The sequence below is a fragment of the Mauremys reevesii genome, linkage group 5 (assembly GCF_016161935.1).
Source record: "Mauremys reevesii isolate NIE-2019 linkage group 5, ASM1616193v1, whole genome shotgun sequence".
NCBI lineage: Eukaryota > Metazoa > Chordata > Testudines > Geoemydidae > Mauremys > Mauremys reevesii.
In genome coordinates, this window is record NC_052627.1 from 83,417,326 (window position 1) to 83,442,922 (window position 25,597).

The 25,597-nt window shown below is 42.1% G+C and overlaps 1 protein-coding gene and 1 long non-coding RNA gene across 4 annotated transcripts in view; one reads left to right on the plus strand and one right to left on the minus strand.

Annotated features, from left to right (window-relative positions):
• Positions 1-25,597, minus strand: part of LOC120405916 — a 108,760-nt gene that overhangs the window by 76,310 nt on the left and 6,853 nt on the right. The window contains exons 2-3 of one of the 3 annotated variants that reach the window (XR_005598986.1): positions 22,338-22,437; positions 15,425-15,668 (exon numbers count right to left, since the gene is read on the minus strand). This is a non-coding gene — a long non-coding RNA (uncharacterized LOC120405916). Of the gene's footprint in view, positions 1-15,424; positions 15,669-22,337; positions 22,438-25,597 lie in introns of those variants that run through there. The other 2 variants (XR_005598985.1, XR_005598987.1) reach the window with 2 other exon arrangements.
• ASAH1 (N-acylsphingosine amidohydrolase 1) lies at positions 5,234-24,973 on the plus strand. Its single transcript, XM_039539845.1, has 14 exons — positions 5,234-5,452; positions 11,160-11,206; positions 11,400-11,490; positions 12,095-12,181; positions 14,118-14,196; positions 15,349-15,423; positions 16,924-16,969; positions 19,394-19,538; positions 20,852-20,906; positions 21,146-21,227; positions 21,906-22,037; positions 22,349-22,472; positions 23,107-23,163; positions 24,300-24,973. Exons 1-14 carry the CDS (start codon positions 5,249-5,251, stop codon positions 24,387-24,389), a joined length of 1,314 nt encoding a protein of 437 aa, XP_039395779.1. The 5' UTR covers positions 5,234-5,248; the 3' UTR covers positions 24,390-24,973.

Below are 25,597 nucleotides of genomic sequence, written 5' to 3' on the forward strand. Positions count from 1 at the left end.
ACTCCTAGCTCCACAAAGAAGAGACTGAGCTCCAAGGCAGTGCTGTGCCTATGAGGCATGACTGTCAGAGGCCTCCCCTTACGGTTGCCAACAGTCCCTTATTACAAGGGACGTCCTTATTTTTTCTCTCTCTACAACAACACTGAGAGTTGCTGAGTGCTGGTGGAGTTGGAGTTCAGTAAAAAGGGCTGTTGTTCCTCACTGGAAAACCAATAGCTCTTCCTTTTGGCTGCAGGGGGTTGGGGTGTGGGAGGGAGTATGGGCTCTGGGCTGGGGGGTATGGGCTCTGGGGTAGGGCTGGGGATAAGGGGCTTGGGGTACAGGAGGGGGCTCCAGGCTGGGGCAAGGGGTTCCAGTGCAGGAGGGAGGGGGAGGGCTCCAGGCTGGGCCAGGGGGTTGGGGTGTGGGGGAGGTGGGGCTGGGGATGAGGGGCTTGGAGTGCAAGAGGAGGCTCCGGGCTGGGCCCAAGGGTTGGGGTACAGAAGGGGTGTGGGCTCTGGCTGGGGGTGGGGCTGGGAATGAGGAGTTTGGGGTGCAGGAGGGGGCTCCAGGCTGGGTCAGAGGATTGGGGTGTGGGGTCCTGGCAGCACTTACCGCAATTCTCTGAAGCAGCCGCCAGGTACCTGCCATCTCTAGGCGCATGAATGGCCAAGCAGCTCTGTGTGGTACGTGCTGCTTTCGCACCCGCAGGCACTGCCCCCTGCAGCTCCCATTGGTCGTGGTTCCTGGTCAATGGAAGCTGCAGAGCCGGTACTCGGGGCAGGGGCAGGGGCAGGGGCAGCACATGGAGCCTCCCAGTCTCTGGCTGCCCCAGTGCCTACGGGCCACAGGGAGCCGGCAGCTGCTTCCAGCAGCTGCACGGAGCTAGGGCAGGCAGGGAGCCTGCCTTAGCCCTGGGCCTCCACTGCACTGCCGACTGGACTGGTATAGGGGAGCGTAGTGTACTCCTAAAGCCAACTAATCTTGTTGTCTACCACTTCAGAGCTCACCTCCCTTCCAACACTACAAAACAATTTAATTTAGTCTTACAGCAAGGAACAAAATCACTAGTTGCTTCCAAACTAAACCACAATTCATGCCCAGCTGGGTAGAGTTGGGAAAAGTTTCTCATCTGGGAGGATATTTTGCCAATAATTATAATAAGGTATTGAACTGTTCAGAACCAACTATAATCTCTCAGATACTTTTAGTTATCTGCACACTGTCTTCAAGACAGAGCTAGAGAACAAGTAAGAGTCTCACAGAAATACAAACTGAGAAATCTCTTTCAGTGGGGATGGACTCCAAGCAATTCATCTCTAAAGCCTGGTCTACACTAGGCGTTTAAATCGGTTTTAGGAGCGTAAAACCGATTTAACGCCAAAACCGTCCACACTAGGAGGCACCTTATATCGATTTTAATGGCTCTTTAAACCGGTTTCTGTACTCCTCCCTAACGAGAGGAGTAACGCTAGTATCGGTATTAACATATCGGATTAGGGTTAGTGTGGACGCTGATCAACGGTATTGGCCTCCGGGAGCTATCCCACAGTGCACCAGTGACCGCTCTGGACCGCAGTCTGAACTCGGATGCAGTGGTCAGGTAAACAGGAAAAGCCCCGCGAACTTTTGAATATTTCCTGTTTGCCCAGCGTGGAGCTCCGATCAGCACGGGTGGCGATGCAGTCCGAAATCAAAATAAAAAAAGAGCTCCCGCATGGACCATGCGGATGTGATCGCTGTAAGGGCAGGCAAATCCGTTCTATCAGCGCTCCGTTACAGAAGATGAAATTCAGAATCCTTTTTTAAAAATCTCCAGACAGACGCCATAGCAGGGACTCAGCGCACTGCAGCGTGACAAGCGTAACGGAAAGCCAAAGAATCAAATGGACGCTCATGGACTGGAGGACTGAAGCTATCCCACAGTTCCTGCAGCCTCCGAAAAGTATTTGCATTCTTGGCTGAGCTCCAAATGCTTCTAGGGTCAAACACAGTGTCCGCAGGTCAGGGCATAGCTTGGCAATCTACTCACCCACCCCCCATCCACCCCCAGAAGCGAAAGGTAAAACAATCCTCTGACTCTTTTACATGTCACCCTATCTTTACTGAATGCTGCAGATAGACGCGATAGTGCAGCACTCAACACCAACATCCTTGCTCCCCCCCCCCGCCATGGGCGGCTGATGGTACAAAAAGATGGAAATCCATCCTCATCATCAGCCTCAGCTGATGGTACAAAAGGACTGGTAACCGTCCTCGTCATCAGCCTATTGGCCCTAATTTTTTCTGGTGGATGGATGGTGCAATATGGCTGGTAACCATCCTCATCATAGCAACAGGGGGCTGAGCTCCATCAGCCCCCACCCTTCATGTGTAAAGAAAAGATTCAGTTGCCCCTGGACTAGCAGTGGGATGCTGGGCTTCTCTCCTACACACTGCTTAATGTCCTGTCTGGACTATCATAGCAGCTGGAGGCTGCCTTCCACTCATTTCTCACTAACAAGTCAGTGTGTCTTATTCCTGCATTCTTTATTAATTCATCACAGAAGTGGGGGGACAATGCTACGGTAGCCAAGAAAGGCTGGGGGAAGAACGGAATCAACAGGTGGGGTTGTTACAGGAGCACCCCCTGTGAATAGCATACAGATCATAATTTCTGCAGGCTCTGACACAGAGCAGCTGTGCTCTCTGGTTCTATGATACGGTGGTTCTCTAGTACACTTGCCTATATTAGGCAGCACTGATTCTATTTTTAGATACCAAAAAGGAGGGATTGACTTAGGGAGTCATTCCCAATTTTTGCTTTTGCGCCCCTGGCTGATCGGCCAGGGGCACTTATGACAGCAGCTAATGGTACAAAACGATGGAAGGTGCAATATGGCTAGTAACCAATCTTGGCTTTTGCGCCCCTGGCTGATCGGCCAGGGGCACTAGCAGCAAATGGTACAAAAGGACTGGTAGCCATGATCATCCTCAGTTCCAATTTATGGAAGGGTTTGGATGGTGCAATATGGCTAGTAACCATCTCTGCTGTCATGCAAAAGCAAAAGCATGCTTCTGTGTAGCGCTGCTGAATCGCTTCTGTGAGCGGCATCTAGTACACATACGGTGAGAGTCACAAACGGCAAAACAAGCTCCATGATTGCCATGCTATGGCATCTGCCAGGGCAATCCAGGGGAAAAAGGCACGAAATGCTTGTCTGCCGTTGCTTTCCCAGACGAAGGAGTGACTGACGACATTTACCCAGAACCACCCGCGACAATGATTTTTGCCCCATCAGGCACTGGGATCTCAACCTGGAAGTTACAAGGGGCGGGGGAGGCTGCGGGAACTATGGGATAGCTAGGGAATAGCTACCCACAGTGCAATGCTCCAGAAATCGACGCTAGCCACGGACCATGGACGCACACCGCCGATTTAATGTGCTTAGTATGGCCGCGCTCCACCCGATTTTATAAATTCTGTTTTACAAAACCGGTTTATGCAAATTCGGAATAATCCCGTAGTGTAGACGTACCCTAAAATAGTTTCTTCATGCTCCATGCAGTGAACTCTGAGAATAGAAACTCAATATTATGTTGACTAATGATCATTGCTTTGAGATGTTGCAATATCCAACCTCATTCCCAATGTGCTATAGATTGTCTGCCTCAAGTCTTTCTTTAAACTGCTAAAATTCCTTATATAACATAGATTGCAAAGTAGGACTTGCCATACTAGGTCAGAATGGTGAACCATCCAGTCTAATACAGTATTCTGCATCTGGCAGCAGCTAATAGATGCCTCTGAGGAAGGGGTACTCCTGGGGGAATTTTACATCACTGCACATGTGCAAAATTCATGACCTCCTCAGATTTCTTTGCTCCTCTGCAGAAAAATGATTTCTAACGGGGATGCAAAAGGAAGCCACAAGAGTGGTCATGTGCCCCTCCCTGGCAGTGCAGACAGGTCAGTTTGGGTGCCCAGAGCAGCCGGTAGAGACATAAATCACTGCCGGGACAGGAGGGCTGGGCAGTCATATGTGTAGGGTGGCCAGACAGCAAGTGTGAAAAATCAGGACGGGGTGGGGGGTAATTTGAGCCTATATAAGAAAAAGACCCAAAAATCACAACTGTCCCTATAAAATCAGGACATCTGGTCACCCTACATATGTGTGTGAGAGAGAGACACTCTGTCCCTCTTGCTCGCTATTGTGGCATGCTTGGCGTGGAGGAGCAGGGCTTTGGGGTGTTTCTGAGGAGGTAGGTGTGGAGCAGACTCTGCCTGCTTAGTGAATTGTTCCCATTGTTCTTAGTGAATTCCCCCAGGAGTATAAAACAGGTGTAAAAATTTTAAAACTCCTTTACATTGCCAGAGTGGTGTAAAGGAACCTTATTGTAAAAGACAGTGTGGCTTTAGAAATGCTTATGGCGCTTTAGTGATTAGAACCTGTCTAAATTTTTGGACTGAAAAATTTTTGTATCAAATTGTGTTCCACAAATTGTTTGCTACTGACCTTTCTGGAGATGGTCAGTAGCCAATATAAATTGTGACTTCGAGTCCCCAGCCCTCACTTGCTCTTCAGTTGTCTATAATGTAACACTGAGCATATGGCTGCATATAGTTGTTAACTAACAACTAGAAGAGAGGATCAATACTAGCTACATTACTATTAGAGGGGATTTGAGGATTTCCTCCAATGCTCCCTACTACCATTCGTCAGCCATTGTATCGCAGTTTAAATAAATTACCAAAACAATTGAAACCAGCATGATTATATTGTTATTTTGACAAATAAATTTTGCAGAATTTTAAAATACTGTGCACAGAATTTTTAATTTTTGATGCAGAATTCCCCCAGGAGTAAAAGGGCAGCAAATCCTGTCGTGGACAATTATGGAATAATCGGCCCATGAGGGAAACCTATTCCTTACCCCAGGAAGTTAGTGACTGGTTTATTCCAGGTGGCTGCATGAAGGCTTATAGCCCTGAAACAGGTTTAATCTTAGCTAATGCAAGCCTGCGTGTTCTCACTTCACTGTCCATACAACTAGCCCTGCCCTTCCATTTTTCGCTATGCCGGCTCTGGATCGCCGAGGCAGTGCGTTCCACAGGCCTATCCCGGGGTGCAAAAATAGCATTTCCTGGTGCCGGTTTTGGCGTGCGCTGGGGGCTGCTGCTCCCTGCAGAGCCGCCGGGCCCCGCCCCCCTGTTCGCTTCTCGCTGGGTGCCAGTGGAACATTCCTCACCTCCTCTCCCCCCTGCACCGCGAGCGGTACCTTCCCGGGGATGGCGAGTCACGTGGCGCGCCCCACGCTGGGCGTGGGTGGTGCGGTCTCGGGGCTGTGTCACATGACACCACTTTTCCCTTGGTGTCTGCGCGTGCCGGCTCGGTCCGTCAGTCAGCGCGCGGCGGGGCCTAGCAGCAGGATGAGTGTCTCGCGCTGGTTGTTGCTGGTGGTCGCTGCCGCCGCGGCGCTGGCCGAGGACCCGGTGAGCGGCGCGTGGGGGGCTGCGACGTGGGGCATTTCCCCGCGGGCTGCAGCTGTGGGTGCGCGGCTTCCCCCTTCCCCGGCGGGCAGGTCCCTCCGGGTCTCGCCCGCAGCGCCTTGCTGGAAAGCGCCGGGCCGGGCGAGGGCTGCCCCTGCTTGCGGGAGGGAGCGCGGCCCTCGCCGGGGTTGTGCCACCTGCACCGTTCTCCTCGCAGGCAGGGGCGGCCCTCGCCTGATGCTGCCCGGGGGGACACGGAGCCTTGGCGGTGGTAGTTGTGTGCACGGGCCGCACCTAGCTAAGCGAGGCACCGCCCCAGGCTGAGAGAGGAGACTGTGGGCTGCCACGCCTGGGTTAGTAGCAGGTAGGTGGGAGGTTTAGGAGCCTGGGAGTCAAGCTGGTTTCATTTGCTCTTGTAATTGATATTGGTCTAAACTTTCAGAGTGGGGTTCCCGAAGCCGGGCACCTCGGTTAACCAGCCTGACCACCTAGCATTGCACAGCTGCAGTGCCTCTGACTGCTTCTCTTCGTATCCTATCCTCTTTGGCGTTAGTGGAGGCTGGGGGTGCTCAGCCCTTCTGAAAGTTAAACCACTTATCTAGGTACTAAATTCTAGGTGCCAGGTTCATAAACTGTAGCCCTTGTTAATGATGGAGATGCTTGGTGTTTTACTGTGCAGAAAGTGGTACTGTCCAATCTACAGTAAGATCAACTGGTTTTTATCCTGTTTTGTGCGCTGCTGAAGTTACAGGTTCATCTCCTCTTAACTATTTGCCCCCAAACCACTCCTTATGTGGGTTACTGTAAAGTATAGCTTTATTCTGTAAAGCAGGAGGTGGCTGGGTCTGTTCATGCTGTTTGGTGAGACCCTGAAACAGTTAACTAGTAGTTGTGTTGGTTAAGCAGAGTGATTTAAATGTGCAGATCTTTACTGGGAGAACTTGATTATTCTCTGTAGAAGGTATAGGCAGAAAACCAGTATTCAAATGAGATCTTTTAGGAGTAATTAGCAGTAGTTATTAGTCTGCTTTCTATGACAAAACATACAGTTAACACCTTCCCTGGTTTAGGAAAAGTACAGACAAGATAATATGCAGAGAAACAATGGTGACCTGTGGAGAACATTTGTAAGACCTAGCTTTCCCGAAAAACTCTACTCAAGTTAGTGGCCCAAGGAACTTTTCTGAATTGAAGCTTGGATTTTCTTCAGTGGGAAAAGAAAACACTTGAAGGTTTGGGCAGTAGCCAGAATAGCAGAAAGCTAGTTGAACTCCTAGCTGATAAATTTACACAAATTGGCTTTTGTGGTAGCCCTGTGCAGCTGCCCTGTAACTTTTGTAACCTTCGTAGACCTCTGAACTAATCCTTTCCATACCTGTAACTTTATTTCAGTAGTAGATGAAGTAAGTTACATGTATACATTTATGAAGCACTTTGGGATACTTTGAGATAAGTGATCTATGTTTGGATTACAGTAGTTTCTAGAGACCTCATTCAGAATTGGGACCTCATTGTGCTAGGACCCATGCAAACAGTGATAACTTACATCCCTGTCCTGAAGAACTTGGTCCTGAAGCCCCATCTTGAAAATGTATGAGAGTAACTTAACTTGACATATGTGAGTACCCTGAACTCAAGACTACTAATGTGTAAGGTAACTCACCTGTGTAATAAGTATTTGCAAGACTTTGGCCTAATTAAAGACAAGATGCAACAAGTGGATGCCTTATGAATCACAGCAGCTGCCGTTCAGCACACTATGTTTAAGTCCTGGATATGTTAATTTTAGATCATATGTAACCTCTTCAAAATATTCTGTTTTTTAAATTTAACAAATTTCAGTAGTGGGCTATATGAGAGCGAGGCCCTTTATATATTTTAGATCATTTGTCACTGTAGAGAGTAGCATTAGTGCCCAGATTAGTAACAGTTGAGTAAACTTTTCAAGCCCAGCCTATTTAAATGTCCAGATGAACTTTATAAGTGTAAATTGTCCATTCTAAGTATTCCAAGCAACAGAGATTTCATCACTGCCTTGAAAGAATATTTTGTACTCCAGAATTTCTGGAAGTTTTCCTCATTGATCAGTCTAAGATTTCCCTTACCTAATCTTATTATTCCTAGTAATCTCCATTTGCACTACTATAACATCGTATTTTATAGATTAAAGATATCACATTAAAAGCTATCGGACTAATTGATATTCTATCCTTTTGGTAACTAAAGACAGCTTAGAATTCTATGTTCCATAAAACAATTTCCTTACCTCTCCCATTACAAGGCAGTATTCTGCCATGCTGTAATAATCCTACTGATGTTTTTCATCCTTCAGAATAATAGTAACAAGTAATACAAAACTTAACAGCATGCCAACACAGATAGGGCAAGTGAGCCCAATTTTCTTTTGCTTTCAGTTCTATCTAAGCTGAAATTGCAAGACCAAGTTTTGCCCTAAGTTACACATGTACAACTCACTGAAGGCATTCAGTTACAACCTGTGCAATTCTCAATACAATGGGGTTACGCAGCTGTAACTGAAAGCATGTCCCCTATATAATATTTATTACTAGTGACAGAGAAACCAGCTTGATTGCCAGTGGTATGAAGTATACTTTAACCTAATGTATCTGCATCAAATCAAAGAGAAACCTGAAGTTTTTTATACGAAACTGAATCACACAAATTAAAATGAGTCATATAGTCATCCATTTTAAGAGTGATTATGGAACAGCCAAAATTAGCTTGGGGGTATAGCAGCATATATAGGACCTGAAACACCAAACTTTAAAAAAAAATTTTTTTGGATTTCAAGCTAATGTCCTATTATGTTCGATTGGCTAGAGGCAATGTTTCCTCAATTAGTATAGACATGGCCTAGGTTACCATATTGAGCTTCTTATCAACAAAAGGATTCTGGAGTATCCAGCTGTCACTTAAAAAACAAAACAAACACAACAATTCCCCAAGAAGCCAAATTTCCAAACTGAAATTTGTCATTTTGCCTTAACAGTAGATCACTAAGAAGCAGTTGTGACCATTGCCTGGAAGTCTGCAAACTTACAATGTTTACCTAGTTTTCTTTTATAATTTAGTTATGAAGGGATAATGAGTTTTTAAACAATGCTGACAACAAAACAATGGATTATTTTGAGATACTTGAATAATTTTTCTGCTTAGCAGTGTTTTTCAGCCAGATATCTATTTTGGAAGTGGCACTGTACTAATTGCCTGACCTAGTTCTGATTTTGCTTTATCTGTTAAACAGAGATGTATGTGATGGAATATTTCCTTTTTTAGTATTGTGAAATCTTAGTTTCACAAGATATAGTTTGGCTGTTCAGAATTCCGACCCCTTTTAGCCTTCTCGGTCACCTGATGTCTACAGCTAGCTTCCTTATTTTAGATTCCTTAATTTTGTAGTTAGCTTCTGTAAGTTTGAAATTTGTTTTACCATTGTCTTAATTAGGAAGAGGATATAACAACTGCACAACATTGTTTTCATGCCCATGAACCTGCATACTTGCTATAGTCACATCTAGCATGAGCTTTGATTCCCCTCATTAAGTTTCTTCCCAATCACTCCAGACAGAAAGAATACAAATGTATTACATTTATTTAGTGCTCTGCTGATTGCTGTTCTTAGCTGTGACTATATAGTGACTAGGACAACAGGGTAAATAAGCAGCAGCTGCCTGCCAAAGGGTAACTTCTATGATAGGTATAAAATCTCTTTGTTAGATTAATTTGTTACAGATCAAAAATCCTCACACCAATTATATTGCACAAGTATTAAAAATGTTAGTTAATTAAATGTCCTGTCTTCTTCTTTAATACCATGGAATAACTTGTAAAATAGAAGGTACCTTGCACAGTGTCACAGGCTATTTGAATTTATGAATCTAGAAAGCTGAAGATGAGTTGCCCAAGGACAACTTGCGTCTCCATCCAGATTGTTGAACATGGATATGCTGGCTGTCAGTTGTTTAGTCTGAGTGAGTTGTATGCCCATTTGTCAAGGACAAACTTAATCTTTCTTACTGGTGCAACCAAATAAACTGCAAATAATTGACCGTCTGCGTGTTTACTTGTAAATGGCATTTGTTCCCATAAAACACTTTGGGGTGCACTTGTTCTGTAGGGCAAAGTGGGGTGTGCTTGGGTAAACAAAACTCAGAAGCAGGCTGGTATTTTTTTCATTACTTCTGTTAGCTGGCTTCACTTACAAGTCAAATGAGGTAAGTTGCCAGAGTGGAATAGCTGGTGCAGCACAGGATTGGGAGCAGGGAGACTTGGGTTCTGACCCTGATGCTGATTCCTAGACTTTGCTATACTACAAAAAGTAGTCATTGCTCACATTGGGTGCAGCTGTTATGCTTGAGATTATGCTGGCCGTTAATCAGTTTCGATATTGGTGCTGAATGTAAAATTAATTAAATGGTGCCAAATGTAATTTGCCCTTGGCTACATTGCATTTAATCCATATTCAGCACCAGTTTAGCTGCACATGTCAGCAGTAGGTAATGGCTGTACCATATAGCAAGCTCTTATGACTTAAGGCACACCACTTAATTTGTATATGCCTTTGCCACCCATCTGTCATACAAGGATAATATCAAACATGCCTATCTTGCATGTGTGTGGTGATTTACTTAACACTTCTGAATTATTCTGACCTCTTAACAGAATGCTTTGTAAACGCTAAGTGCTATCACTGGCACCTCTGATCACAGTAGGAATAATCAGTTAATATATAGGATTAAGTGCAAGCCATTAGCTTGTCCACTAAGCAAGAAATAATCTTAAATTCACTTGTTCATCTTGGACTACCAAAATATGGGATTTTTTCCTAGCCTGTTATGATTGCTCAGCTAACTAACTAGTTAGATTATTCTTTGATAAAAGTATGAATGATTCCCTATCATCCCCAAGCACCCGCTTGTGTCTGAGCATCTTAAGGCCAGGGTTACTGTCCCACTTCCTCTGTCAGGCCTTTTAAGGACTCTACAGCAGGCTCTCTTACTTCAACATCACCCCTCCTTGGAGCCCATTTATTACAAAAACATCATGCAAATAATCCAGAACAAAAATCCCAAAGCATCATCCATCTATCACCACCAGTGCCTCTAAATCCATTGACATAACACATACCACACTCCCAGTGCCTCTTTGGTCTTCTCCTGGCCTTCTGCCAGGATAGCCACCCAAACCTTCTACCTGGAGTACAACCCCACTATTCCCTCTCTGCTGGGAATTCATCCATGTCAGGAGAACATACCTGACTCCTGTCCTGTTAACTTTTTTCTAGCTCTCCAGCATGTAGATCTCATTGGGTAAACCCCTCTGTTGCACCCTTGCCTTCAGTCTTCTCTGGTCCTTGGTTTCAAGCTCTCCAGCTTGGAAGTCAGTAGGTAACTCCCTTTCCAGCCTGGGGAGGTCAGCCAGTGAACACCTCTGCAGCTTTTCCTAGAGACTGCCTTCCCTATGTGCTTCTCCCTGATCCTTTATAGCTGCATGTGCTGTCTGGTCCCCCTAATTGGTCAAACTGGAAGCACCTGTACTGGCACAAGGGCGCTGGACATGCTTCATTTAAAAGGACCAAAAACCTAAGACTACATAGCATATTAAAAAAATCAGCTAACCAAGAAGCAGGTTTAAGAATGTAAGGTTGTTTTTTTTTTTTCCCCTAAACAGTACTGTGTTCTCTTTACAGTTTGGAGAAGACTGCAGAAGTAAAACATATCCTCCTGCAGGACCAACGTGAGTAACTCAAATTACTGATCCACATTACAGGATAATAGTGAATGGGAGCGGGAGGAGAGGCAGTTTAAGCTTCTGGCTTGCTCACATAACAGAATCAAACAAACATCTCTTCCATAGTTTTGGCCTTGTACTTGGTATAGCACAGTTTTATAAACTTGTATAAATATGAACGTTGGTATTTGTTTTTCAGATTCAAAGGGACGGTTCCAACATACATCATAAATCTTGATTTACCTCCCAGCAGAAGATGGGATAAATTGCTGAGTGACAAAAAAATAGAGGTATGAAATAAAAGCTTTTGCTCTTAAGTTTAGCTTTAACTTATATACAACTTTTTCATGGAGACTCACAGGAAAGAATGAGTGGGAAGAATTTACCTTTGAAATATTTAATGACTAATGTTTCTAATTCCAGTCTTCCATACCTAAACTGGTCTGACTTAAGGTCTTGACCGGGGAAAAAAATAAATGGTTGTTAAAGTAAACACTTTCTTCCTACAAAATGTTTATTCTCAAACTGGATCTGACATAATAGAAGGTAAGTTAACTAGAACACTTTGCAGAGTGGTGTTTCCTGAGGTGGACTTCATTTTACTTATCAACTTTTTCTCCTTAAATCTAAACATATTTATTATGAGGGAATTGTGCCAGAGTGACAGCCTTCTGGGGGCTGAAGTATTCTATCCACAAACACAGGATACAGCAGCAGTAGTCTTAGCTTTCCCACTGATCCAGTCAGTATGCCTCCTTCCTAATTTGGAGAAACTGGCAATGTTTGTCTCATCACTAGCATCAGATTATCATTTTTGCTTTTATCATTTCCTATATTAAAATGCAAAAGTTATCACAATCTTGAACTCTATTAACTTCATTTTTGCCTTTCTAGTTGAAGACTGTAATTCAGAGTATTAAAAATATAGCAGATGCATTCATCCCAAGTGGCAAAGTTGTTGAAATAGTGGATACTAAGTTGGTAAGTATCTTCAGTGTCTGTGGGGTTTTGTTTTGTTTTTAAAAAACATCAAACTGCATTCCCTAGCCTCCAGAATGCAGTCCTAGAATCCATAGAAATGTAGGGCAGGAACGGACCTTGAGAGGTCATCAGGTCCAGCCTCCTGCACAGAAACAGGATCAAATACACCTAAACCATCCCTGACAAGTTTGTCCAACCTGTTAAAACCTCCAGTGATGGGGATTCCACAACCTCCCTTGGAAGCCTATTCCAGAGATTAACTACTCTTATGGTTAGAAAGTTTTTCCCTTGCTGTAGATTGTCTGTTACTTCTCCAGAGACTGAGACTTCCGATGTGATAGATACTTATTCTTAGTTTAGAAAACTTATTTTCTGGAGTTTAAATTCTATCTGAAGCCAAATGGTAAACTGAGGAAAAAAATTATCGCAAGTGTTCTGTTTTGGGGGAATTTTTATGAATTCAAGAAAGTTTGAACTTAGTCTTCCTATCCAGTAGGAAAATTCATACGCGATTGAAAATGACTTGGTCTCTTTGACTTATTGCAATGCTGTTTTTTTCTGCTGTGCTGTACTCCTTCTTAGTCAGTTCCTTTAGTTTATTGAATGTGGCATAAGTGTCTGACCACAACAGCACTAGTGAATTTACCAAACGGTCTTGATCAGAGTCCATTGTTTTGGACTAACAGCAAACCTGTGGCCCCTCCCCTTTAACTACTAACAGATATATGAAGTATTTGAATAATTCACGAGCGTGACAAAACTGAATTGAAATAGTACAGTTTTGAGCAGCAGCAGTAATATCTGGAGTTAAAAGTACCATTTTACTATGTGCAGTTTTGCAAAGGGTAAAAGGGATAATAGCAAGAGAAATTGTGGGTGTAGTATTGATTGATAAATCTGCTGATCTGTATTGTAAGAGACATGTCTGTGTACACTGCAATTTCCCTTTTATCCTTTGTACATTTTTAGACCTTCTCAGCTGCTAGACTGACTGAAATGATTTATTTTTTAAACTCTTAAGATAAGGAGACCACATGAAACAGTCCTAAGAGCAAGACATAAAAGGCATTTCAGAATCACTAGAAGTTAGATTCTTTGGGTCAAACCTTCAAGCCTGGTTGATCCAGGCTTGTTACAGCACCTGAGCAGGGAGCAAGATGACATGGCCACATACGCTAGCTGTGCTCGAGCTAATGTGCTAAAAATAGCAGTGTGGCTGTTGCAGCATGGGCTAGCCACCCAAGTACAGACCTCGGGGGTCAGGCAGGCTTGTACTTGGTCAGCTAATTCATGCCATAGTCCGGGCTGCAGTGCCCACATTGCTACCTTTGTCATGTTAGCTTAAGCAGAGCTAATGTATGTCTGTCTTCCTGGACGGGGAAGTGCACTCCCAGTTGCAGTGTAGACATAACATTAGACAACTCTGCTTGCCTCATCCTGAAGGCAGCAGGAGGCCAGGTCTGTCCCTACACAATTTACAACAGTCTCATGTCACTAGATTAGAAGGCACCCCATCCTACACCCCATCCTACTTCTTCTCACTCCAGTTTGCCTCTGTGGCAGAGAATGGGTGGTGTAGCTAGGGATTCCCCTAATCAGCGTTACTGTGAATGGTGCCTGGGACTTATGTCTTGGTCTTAACGGTGACAAGACTATACTTATCTCCCTATTACTGTCTGTGGTCTCAAATTAACTAGACATTGTGCCCATCTCCATTGTTTGAGTGTAGAGATTTTAATAAACTTAATTTGTATTCTTAAGGTGCTTCCTTGCCTTTCAATTTCTTCCACAAACCCCTCAAATATTTTCAGAGATATTCAATGTCCAGTTTTATGTCTGCCTAGAAAGATGTGATGATGAGGAGAGAGCCTCTGTTTAGAGACCAAGATATTATTCATCTTCAGTTACAAGTTTGTTTTTTTTTTTGGTCCCTCAGGTTCGACTGATTTCCACCCTTCCCTACCCTTTCAATGAAGAGCTCAAAGGGATTGCAAATGCTTCAGGCATTCCTTTGGGTAATAATTTAAACATTTCAGTTCTATAATGTCTGAATCACTGATTATTTTTCCCCTTTAAAATTGCAGTGCATTTATCACATTAGCCTACACTCCCTGATTATTCAGTGTATAACTGGTAATTTAGTGAAGCACTTTGTGATGCTTTAAATGAAAACATTATCTGTAGGAACATGATGACCGCAAATGACACTTGAAAGATTGCGACTTGTAACCCTTCTGTTCAGCCATGCCCTCTCCCTGATGGTCTTGTGAAGCAGATCTTCTGCTGGGAGATATGGAAGCTGTCAACCTAGGACTGCTAGAAGTTGTAGCACTCCTTTGGTGAGAGTTCTTTGCCTTTCTGTACACCCACTCCCAACATGCCAAGAGGGGCAGGGTAGGATTGCTTGTGGGACTTTTCTCCCCAGAAAGGCATGTGTAGCTACATGCCACAGTGAAATGCAGGCCGCATCCGCACTGCAATATGTAGCTACATGTGCAAATGAAAGGTATCCCACTGCCAGAGCCACACTGCTAAAAATAGCCTTTTAGACTAGGGACGTGCTGCTTGGACATGTAGAGAGCCATGTAGGTACATACCCACCGGGTTCAGGTGTGACTTTAATTGCCTAAGCAATGCCTCGCCATCTACACTGCTGTTTATACCCATGCTAGGGGGGCATGCCACGTATGTACTCTACGTGCTGATGTAAGGTGTGTGCAGACACCCACAGTGGATCTCTGGGTACTCCATTTCCTCTGCCAGAATCCAGGCAGATCAGGAGAACCACTGATCTGTGCTTTTCCTCCCCAACAATCCTGGCAGTGTGCAAGCAGCATGAGCAGTGCTATGTTGAAGATTTTGTGTGATGCAAGTTGCTGAACAAGGAAAGCTGTATCTTCAGTGTCAGATTTGGGTGGGCATATAGGTGCAAGAGAGAATCTAGTCCCCATGTTCGTTTAGTTCTTAAGATATTGAAGCTCCTTATACCTCGTGAGGCTCTTGCCTTTAAGTGAACTGGCCATTCACTCAAACCCCAAGAATCAAGTTAAAATTCTAGAGAGGAGTGCTGTAGGATTCTCCTTTCTCTAACAGACTTCTTTTCTAATAGCTATTCTTTTTATTGACAGTCTGGCACTTTGAATGAATGCTCCTCTTTTTTTTTCTAGGAGAAATTGTTCTGTTTAATATCTTCTATGAAATCTTTACAGTATGCACTTCAATAGTAGCAGAAGACAAATCCGGTAAAGTCTGTTCCTAACCACTTTTATTGTGAATCTTATGGGAGTAATGGCTTTTGTCTTGCGTAAATACTTTTTGGTTGAGCTTTGATAATAGTCCACTAGGAACTTTGCTATTGCTGGCTTCTGTTCCTTGCTCTGTTGCTGTCCAGCTGGATGAAGTGATTTGCTCAAGGTCACTGCTCCCATTTCCCCTTCTGGAATGTAGAGATGATGATAATATTGAACTCTATAAATCGTGTTGTGATCTATAGATGAAGAGCATTATATACAAGTTAGGTACTTTAGGTGAAAGGTGCTCAGATACTGTGGTGATGGGCAGCATTTATATAACTCTAACCCAAATAGTTTTAAGTGGCTGATTCATACCTACTGAATAAAAAAAAAAAAAACACTCCATGGTCGCAGTGTTCTCCGTTGCTATGTGAGAGGACTGGGTTTCAGGTTTTGTTTTCTTGGTCCATTCTTTCCCCTTCCTAAACTGCATAGGCACTAATATGAGTTGTTGCAAAAGGAGTCTTCCATTTCTCAGCCAAATGGGTGATAGCTTTGAGGGTAAGAGTGAATTCAGTGAACAAATAGCAGGAGGATTTCATTTGCTGCTTTTTCCCTTCCTAGAAATTAGTTTTGATATTGCACGGTCACTCTTTCCACAAGCAGTTCCACTGGGCAGGGTCCACTGGCTCCCTCGACACCTTCGAGGAGCAGTGGGCGCTGTCTGGGCTTCTCTGCTCCGTGTCCCCATCCGGTACCCTCGTTTTGAACCTATGACCTTCACTTTGCTCATTGAGTTTTTACAGTGAACAAAACACCTTTACAAACAGAAACAGAGTAGACCATCTACTCATTTAAAACAAAACACTCAAATAGCTGTGGATTGAAGCAGTAAGCTGGAACTGCTTTGTATTCATCATTCCATGGACTCTGAAACACTAGTAGCAATCTGTAAAGTACCATAACTTTCCCTATGTTTCAGATTTACTAGGGTAGTTGAAATGCCTTTCCAAGTCTCCAGGAAGACACAGCATTTTTAAAGTTACCTGATTATGTATTCACTCAGGTGTTCTAGCATGTTAATTCCATTTTATTTAAAAAGATGAATGGGAAAACTGGGAGAATTGTATTTTAATGCCCAAATAATGTTGGGGATCGGAATCTGTTTCCATATGGAAAACAATGGGACAAGTGTCATTCATCAGAGGAAAAAAGCTAAGGTTGGAAAACATTAAATTTTAGAAAGGGAAAGCTTTAGAAGCAGGCTTGTTCCAAATATTGTTTTGGCAAAGGTAGCTTATTTGGTCTCCCCAATCATTCTTACTATAGAATGGTCTTCCTTAGCATCCACATTGGTATAACAAGAACACCCACAACAGCATCCAATTATAAAATCTTGTATCTGCTATGAGTTCAGCTTGCCTATTTTTCTTCACTCAGACAGAGCCTTAACCCCCTAAATGTCTGTTGTAAAAATATGTATTAAAATAACTTCTCTTCTAAATCCAGGAAAGCTGTACCATGCTAGAAATTTAGATTTTGGACTATTTCTTGGGTAAGTACATGTGTCTCTGTCTGTCCTTTTAGGACAGGAATCTGTCTGATTCCTAATAAGAGTCCTAAAAGCAACCTAGGCTTGAATGTTACTCTGTTTGCTGATTTTCAGTATAAGCTATTAATTTTACATTTACACTGACTGTTGCAACTAGTTACTGTAGCTAACTTTTCACTGTATAATGAGAGTCTAGTACACGCTAAGAGTACAGCTCTCCTAACCTCAAGTAGTAAAATGACCCTTATTCCATACTTAACAGAAATGGCTGTCATTCCATTTTTAAAAATATCATATCTTGTCCTGTTAGCATGGAAGAGCCCCATAGATGGCACAAGTGACTCTTGCCCTCCCCACACACCCACACCCACACCTAGGAATGGGTATGAATAGTTGTTGGAAACACTTGCACTCTGTGTGCTCCTCTGTCCCAGCAGATGGAACTCACTCTGGCACAGAGTCTGCTGTGGCACAAAACACAAAGGAAACAATGTAAAAGAAAAGTAGTGGATCTCTGGGGTCACCAGGCTTTTGGCTTTGGTCAATATCTAATTCTTCTAGTGGCATCATGTGAACTGAAGAAGCACTTGTACCATGCCATCTGGATTATTCCTGTTGCTTGTTTTAGAGTCCTATGTATGTATACATACACATGCTACGGCACCATGTGTGTGAACTCTGGAATTTAGTTTCTTTAAAAGGATAGCTTGGATCAAACATAGACTTTAGCTTTACATCTCCTAAGATCAGTAGAAATGTTTCCATGGAATCTTCTTAAATTCTATTGGAGAGTTTGCATCCCAAATATTGCCACATGCTAGTGCAGGAGTCTAGTAAACAAAACTGACCAGTTTATATTTTTTTCTTAGCTCAGAGAATGTAAACCATAAACAGTGAAAAGTAAACTGAGTATGAAACAAGGGTGAGATTTTACCACTCTTAAAACTATCTATGGTGCTGCTTAGTGTGCTTTGTTTTTTAAATGTGTATACGTTTAACCTGGCTATCACTGTACTTTCAGGTTGTTTTCAGTTTTTATTCTTATAACTACATGGATTATAGTTATTTATGTCCCTAGTGTCTGAGGCTTACTGTGCACCTTGCTACTTATAGACAGATGGGCTAAAGACTCAACTGTAATATTCTGTGAAATGTCTCTCTAAACAGTTCAGCTTAGATTTGGGTAACCTGTATTACTGTACAGGTTATTGTTTTCTTGATGTCTCTCAGCATTCACAATCTGTTCTGTCCAGAAGTTGGTAGTCTGCTCACTATTGTATATCTAATGATCTGGTGTTTGTATCCATATAGATTCTATATCGGGTGGGCAAACTTTTTTTAGCCTGAGGGCTGCATCAGGTTTCGTAAATTGTATGGAGGGCCGGTTAGGGGAGGGGGTTGTGGCCCAGACCCCACCCCGCCCCCAGGACCCCTGCCTCGACCAACTCCCTCTGTTCCCTGATGGCCCCTCTGGGACCCCTGCCCCATCCACACACACACACCTGCTCCCACTGCCCCATCCAACCCCTCCTCTCATTCCTGACAGCCCCCCCCAGGACCCCTGCCCCTGACTTCTTCCTGCCACCCCATCTAACCCTTCCATTCACTTTGTTTGAATAGTCTGAGCTCCATTGTTGGCAGTAGTTTTCCTCCCAACTGTCTTAATAGCCAAGAATTTCAGAATTCCATTAATTTATTCTCCCACTACATTTCTGAAATGTCAATTTTATCTAGGTTTTTCTAAAAGCTCCACAAATTAACCATAACTACTGTCTTCTCCGTATTTTTACTAGAACTTCTGCTGTTTTGTGTGAGCTTCGTTGATCAGTGCGCCTCAGCATCTTTCAAATTTCCCCTGATTAATATTAATAACCTCCCCACAAAGAACTTCAACTCTTTCTTTTGGCTCTAACAGAGAACCCCTATGTCTCTTTAATGAATCCTGATGCATCTTTGCTTTCTCATGTCTGTATAAGATAGGGGCATGGCTGAGACTTTAAACTAAAGATGGTGGTCTCCACAATAAGATTTCGTCACCCTTTGTCCAAGAGATATACATCTTTGGCGTGCTTTAAAAGTCTCAGTAGCTCCTGGAATTCCAGGTAACATCTCTGCCAAAAGTGGTACAGTTGTTATGACAGTTGAGATTATTTCAAGACCTCTAACTAATAGGATTAGGGTGTCTGGGTAAGTATGGTGTAGAGGGCTTTAAAACCATATATTCACCCATAAACTTCAATTTATAAATTCAGTTTACACTTTCTTCATCCATAGATTAGCTAGAAGTAAGGAATTAAAAGTAATGCCTAATGTGGAATTAGGAACACTGTTGCTTTGGGTGCATGTGTACATTAATGCATAGTTAAATGTTGCAGTCTAACAACATGTGTTAGCAGAGTTTTCTTAATGCACACTTTCCTCCTGTAGGTGGGACATAAAAAATAGTTCCTGGATTATAACTCAGGAACTGAAGCCCTTAGTGGTGACTCTGGACTTCCAGAGAAACAACAAAACAGTATTTAAGTCTACAAACTTTGCAGGATATGTGGGCATGGTGTCTGGAATCAAACCAGTAAGTATTCTTTGTTTACAACACTACAAAACTTTCTGGCACAGATTTTCCTTTTTTTTAAGAGCACGATTCACCTTCCTTCCAAGGATCAGTTAGAAACAGGTTTGAAACTTGTTCGTTAGTCACCTTCAAAGACTGTCCTTCATCTTTTGTAACTCTGAGCCCTTTATACAAGTTATAGCCTCCAAGTTTACTCATAGTTGAGATGGAAATGTACGCTTCCAAAGAATGGAAGAAGAAGAAAGGATACTTGTTGGAAAATGCCATTGATTTGCACAATTTCATTATAAAAGGAAATTGCCCACATAAAATACTTGAACTTTAAAGCTAGCTTGTATAGCTAAAGGAAAATTTCTCTCTCACTCAAAATTCAGAATCGTGCAGTCTTGTATCCAACACAGATTTGGCTTTTAAAAAATAAAAAGCAGCTTTGAGAATAAGCAAAAAATGAGATCACTTGTGATTCCCAAGAAGAGGAGAAGCAGTGAACTTGGTCCGTGTTCTTAGTGTTGATGTGTTAATCTCTCTTCCTGGCGAATGTAGGCATGTATTTTAAAGTGACTTGTCTTGATTTGCAGGCAGCTGAGATCTGGGATTTATCTAGATTTTAAACGCTGGCTATAAACATACACCCTGCCTCTCAAGCTGGTGGTTTTCTTCTCTACCTCCTCTTTCTCTGTATTTTACCATCACCTCAGATCTTCTCCACATGCTCTATCCTACTCTTCTCTACCATTTTAGCCACAAGCATGGTAAAATGAACTCCAGCAATATAGTGAGCTCCACCTTCAGGAGTCTAGGCCTTAGCTGTTGAGTTCCATTCCCACCCCACTGGAGGAGCTGAGCACACAGGAGGGATTGGGAAAATTGATGCTTTAATGTGGAGGCTAATGCATACCTTGAAAGTTTAATGTGTGACTATAAATAAAGTGTGGTACTGGTGACCACGCCATGGGGTAAGTCTTCAAGCCTGGAACTTTCCTAAAGTCTGGTGTCATTCTGGGAGACTAATCAGGTGGCTAAAAGGGAGGTCGGGTACGTTATTGGCGGGCAACTGATGTGATGCTTCCTGTAGTGGTCTGACCCCCTGCCTTATCCACATCTAGATTAGTGGGGTTCTGCTGCATGTGTGTCTAATTTTGCAATCCCTTTCTCAATGAGTAGTTCCACTGGAAATATTCACACAGAGAACAGATTACAGAATCAGGCTGTGTCCACCTTAAAGTACAGTGTTACTCATTGCGGTGTCAGTAACTAGTTAAAGTATCTAACTTCATTATGAAAGGTAACTAATTTTGTTTACTGTTTTCCAGGGAATTTTCACTCTTACAATGAATGAGCGCTTCAGTCTTGATGGTGGTTACATTGGTTAGTAACAGACTTGTTTCTTGAATATACAGCAAAGTTTTCAAAGTTTAGGGGCATCTGCTGATTTACCAAAAAAAAGACTGAAGTCCATGTAAGATGCACAAGACGGGGGAGAGGGGAGAACAGAAGCTGAGGCTAGGGATTATACCAGTTACGTAGAAGCTATAAAAATCAGGAGGAAATTATAAGGTTTTGTTTGTCTAGGAAGAAAAATTGTTATAACTGGTGACTTCTTTCAGGAATCTTTGAGTGGATTCTTGGGAGAAGAGATGGTATGTGGATGGGCTTCCTCACCAGAACTGTGCTAGAGAATGGTACAAGGTAACATGTTTTTTCTGATTTTTTTTTTTATAATGGTAGTGCTGTGGATATTAACATGTAGAACTCCCTAATTACTTTTTTTAAAATCTTCCATTAGAAGCTTGAAAATTAAACCGATCTCTGCCTATTTTGAAAATGCATGGTAGATCTTTAGAAATTGGAACAGGAACCTTTTCCTGTCATGTGTATGTGTAGGTTCTTGACAAGCCCTTTTTTCCTTAAATGAAGCTAAAATTAAGAAGACCACTTCCAATTGTCGAGTGGCATATCATGACAAAACCTCTTCGACACTAGCACAAGTTAGGATGTTGTCATGATATTGGAAAAAATGCTTTGTTTCGCAGCAACGCATGAGGGGGAGTGCAAAACACTTCGAGTTATAAAAAAAAAAATTCCCATTTGTCTTAACACTTAAAGACTATCCAGGAGATTTCTCCCAGCAAACTATAGGCTTTTTAAATAGTGAATCAAATTGTAAACATGAGCAGCTTGCTATTGGGAATTTTTACTTATACAAACTCAGAATACTGTTACTTCATGTAGTTCTATTAAAGTTTACTTATTGAATAAGTCTGATAATGGAAAGTACTTTCTTGCGGATTGATATTTGGCTATTCATAGGGCTTAAAGCACAGACAAATGTAGTTCAACAAGACTCTTCTCTAATGGATTATTTAGTTATCAAGAAGCAAAGGACCAGCTGGTTAAAACAAGACTACTGGCTCCAGCTTACTTCATACTGGGAGGAAACAAATCTGGAGAGGGCTGTGTAATCACTCGTAGCAGACAAGCTGCCTTGGATATCTGGGAGTAAGTATACTTAAGAGCAAGACAAATTCCATTGACATAGGTGTGCCTGTGTCTAATGATTGGTCTCTTTTTCCTTAAAAGAGTCAGCTGACTCTAGTATCTTACTGCTTGATTTTAAAGCTTTTAATCCAAAAAGCAGTGTTTTGATATAGTATCTGGCTTATTCAGGAAAAAGTGCTTTTATAATCCTAAAAGCCTATCTCATTCTTTAACTAGTGTTGTCAGTGAAATGCACTTTTCCCCTAAGCTAGCCATATCTGTATCTGTGGAGTATTTAACCGAAAATGAACACACACTTACATCTCTTCAAGCCTTGATGCAAACGGGGGCACATGGTATGTGGTGGAAACAAACTATGATCGTTGGAAGGCTCCCCTTGTCTTGGATGACCGTAGAACACCTGCAATGAAGTGCATGAACCAGACAAAGCAAGAGGTAAATTTTAAAATAATTTAGTATTTTTAAATTATCTGAACTCAAGCCACCTCATAGTGAGGGTCTGCACTAACGACGGCAGTTCAGGGCATTTGCTTGGTAACAGGAAGAACTAAGGCTTTGTGATGCAAGTTTCATTCATTCATTCATTCATGCCCGTCACCCCAACCGGGGTATGGGCCGCCAACAACAGATCTCCATAGTCTTCTTTGCCTACATGATATAGCCTGAGGCTCACACTGCTTTGCATTTTTAAACTCAAATTTCAGAAGCTTTTTTTTCTTATGTAGTAAAAGCAGGTTGGGATACAACTGAGAATATAAAAACATGTCTTAAACTACATTTAGGGATTGCTTCATCCATGAGCGAAATTCTACAGCTGACTTAACAGGTGCCAAATGCTACAAAACTGCCCTACTTGCTGCAAAGCCTGGCCTGCCAATCTCTAGTGCCCATGTATCTTCTGTCCCGAGGATGGTTGGAGTTATGTATTCTTTAAGTCTTCTTTAACGTTACAGCTTAAGTAGTCAGCAAAGATGATATATCACTGTTCTCAGCATGATCTTGCTATGTAATTTGTATGTAAATGTGAGCTAGTATAAATATAGCTAATTGTGATCTACTTATCTTTCAGAATATCTCCCTACCATCCATCTATGATGTTCTTTCCACAAAGCCTATCTTAAATAAGGTAACCATTTTTTCCACATTTCTTGCAATGGAGGTGTATTTCCACAAGATGGGCGTATCACTTTAGGTCAGATTCAGTGGCGTTTCACCTACTTATGGCTAGGGCTAGAAACTTGAAAAAAATAAAACGACAATTATTCTTGGTCTTGAAAATGTAGAAGAATAACCAGCAAGACATCTTCTGAAACATCAGTGAATGCAGTGATCATACTAGTTTGTAATAGGATGTGCAGCAAAACCAACTTGTTCAGAAAAGGATGAACTCCTCATCATTTCTAATAGCAGTCAAATTACACAAGCAGGGGAAAGCACTGACATGAGATTCCTAAGTAAAACTTCCTTCAAAATATGTTGGAGTCAAAGTTCACTGGCACTTCACAATGTATATGAAATCATTTAAACTTGTATCTGTAAATAGAGGCAAACACACTTAATGAGATTTGGGTGAAGTCAGATTCACTGTTACCCATGAATTTAGAGTTTAAATATCCAAGGGATAAATCTGGTCCAGTCTGCTTACAAATTGTGACTCATATCACACAAACCTTATCTTCCTTAGTGCCAGGAGCAAGGAATCTAATGTCAAGGAGCACAGACCCAGGGATGAAAAGTGTTAATCATCATCTTTTGTAGAGGTGATGTAAATTTTAGGATAATGTCTCCTCTTATTTTTTATATACACACACACACACACACACACACATACTTCAGAGGTTCTGGGCCTTCATTAAAGATCAGTCCAAAACTGGTTATTCAGTGATTCACATAACTTATTTTAAAACTTTCCAGTTGCAGCTCAAGATGCTACTTCTCAGCATGCCTAAAGTTTTTCTCTTAACATATAGAATGGACACTTGATGGTTCTTCAGTGGGATTAAGATTAAGTTTGTTATAACTGATCATAGTGGTTTACGAGGTTTTTACCTCTGTGGATGGCAAGAACATAATCTTCAGATTCTTGCTCTTACCGCATACATGTAATGTTCTACTAAAAACAAACCTCATAATATACACAACTAGAAATATCAGAAGCTAGAAGAGCCAGATAGTTCTCATCCTCTGTTCCTCAGCAACTATCTGAAATAAGTAAAATGTGAATCACAGGAGGGATAAAATGAGTTTCCTTTTTCTTGCTAGCTGACTGTGTGCACAACACTGATGGAGGTTTCAGAAGGCCGTTCAGAAAGTTATCTGCGGGAGTGCATAGGTGCCTGTAGTCCATGGTGATCCTCCACCCATCTGGGATGAGCTCTGCCTGTTGGAATTGGATGCCCTTCACTAAAGAACTGTACCTCTGGAAAGGGGCTCTTCAGCCTACAAATGTTTCATCAGAACTTTGTTTTCTATTTGCATATAGCTATCAATGAGCTTCTAAGAATAGATCCAATGTAGGACAGGCCTCCATCTGCTTCCTTAATTGACAGTTCAGACAACTGTACTAGCGTTCTTTTGTTTCAACTTCCAAGTATATCTCTAAGTGTAATACAACAATCACCTGTTGGTCCCTGCTAATTAGTTACTGCAATTGTTCACCATCAGAGAATTCCTTTTTCCTGATTAAAGATACTTTTAAACTACAAAATTCCATTAAATGTGGCACCCTCTCCCAGTATGAGAGAACTAGAAATGATGTGTAAAAAGACAGTTGATTAAATGAGTTCTGCTACTCTTCCTTTTCACAATAACAAATTAAGAGTTATATAGTTGTTTAATGCTGCTAATCCAGTATTAAGGATGTATTTCTAAAATGTCTGTGTAAAATGAGCTATCCATAAAATAGCTCCTATTACAATAAACAAGCTGTTGGGGAATGTCTTGTGTTACATCTGGGACAGAAGTGGCCTTTGGTGTTGGAGATTTTTACCCACGTTATTTGCTTGGCATGACATTTGCACTCTAACAAAACTAGAGTTTCAAAACATGTATTAATACTACTCAATATTCCTAGAGAATATTCATCTACTTTTTGACATCCAAAGTGCCTATGTATGAGTCACTTATGCACAAGACACCTATGTACACACATGTAATATAACTTAGCCTGTCACTTGCAATGAAAATAGGACATTGCAAACAACTTGCATAAAGTAGAAAAATTATCCTGTGAGGAACAAACACCAATTATTAAATTAGCAGATAAATCCGTAACAAAGCTGTATGGAGAAAGGTGTACTATAATAGGAAGTGTTTGAAAGATCAGTAATGTTGGTTCTATTTCTCAGTTGTTAAAGATCCTTACATAGGACAAAGGAAATATAGAAACCAGAACTAGTAAATTGGGATGATACTCAAACTGTAGAGAAGTTTAAGATGCCTACTAGAGCTGAGTGATTTTTTTTCTTGTTCCTGGGCAGAACTGAAAAATCCCCAAAAAACACTTTCAAAGTGAAACTTTTGTTCTTGTTTCTCTATTTAGACTGAAACAACTTGTTCTG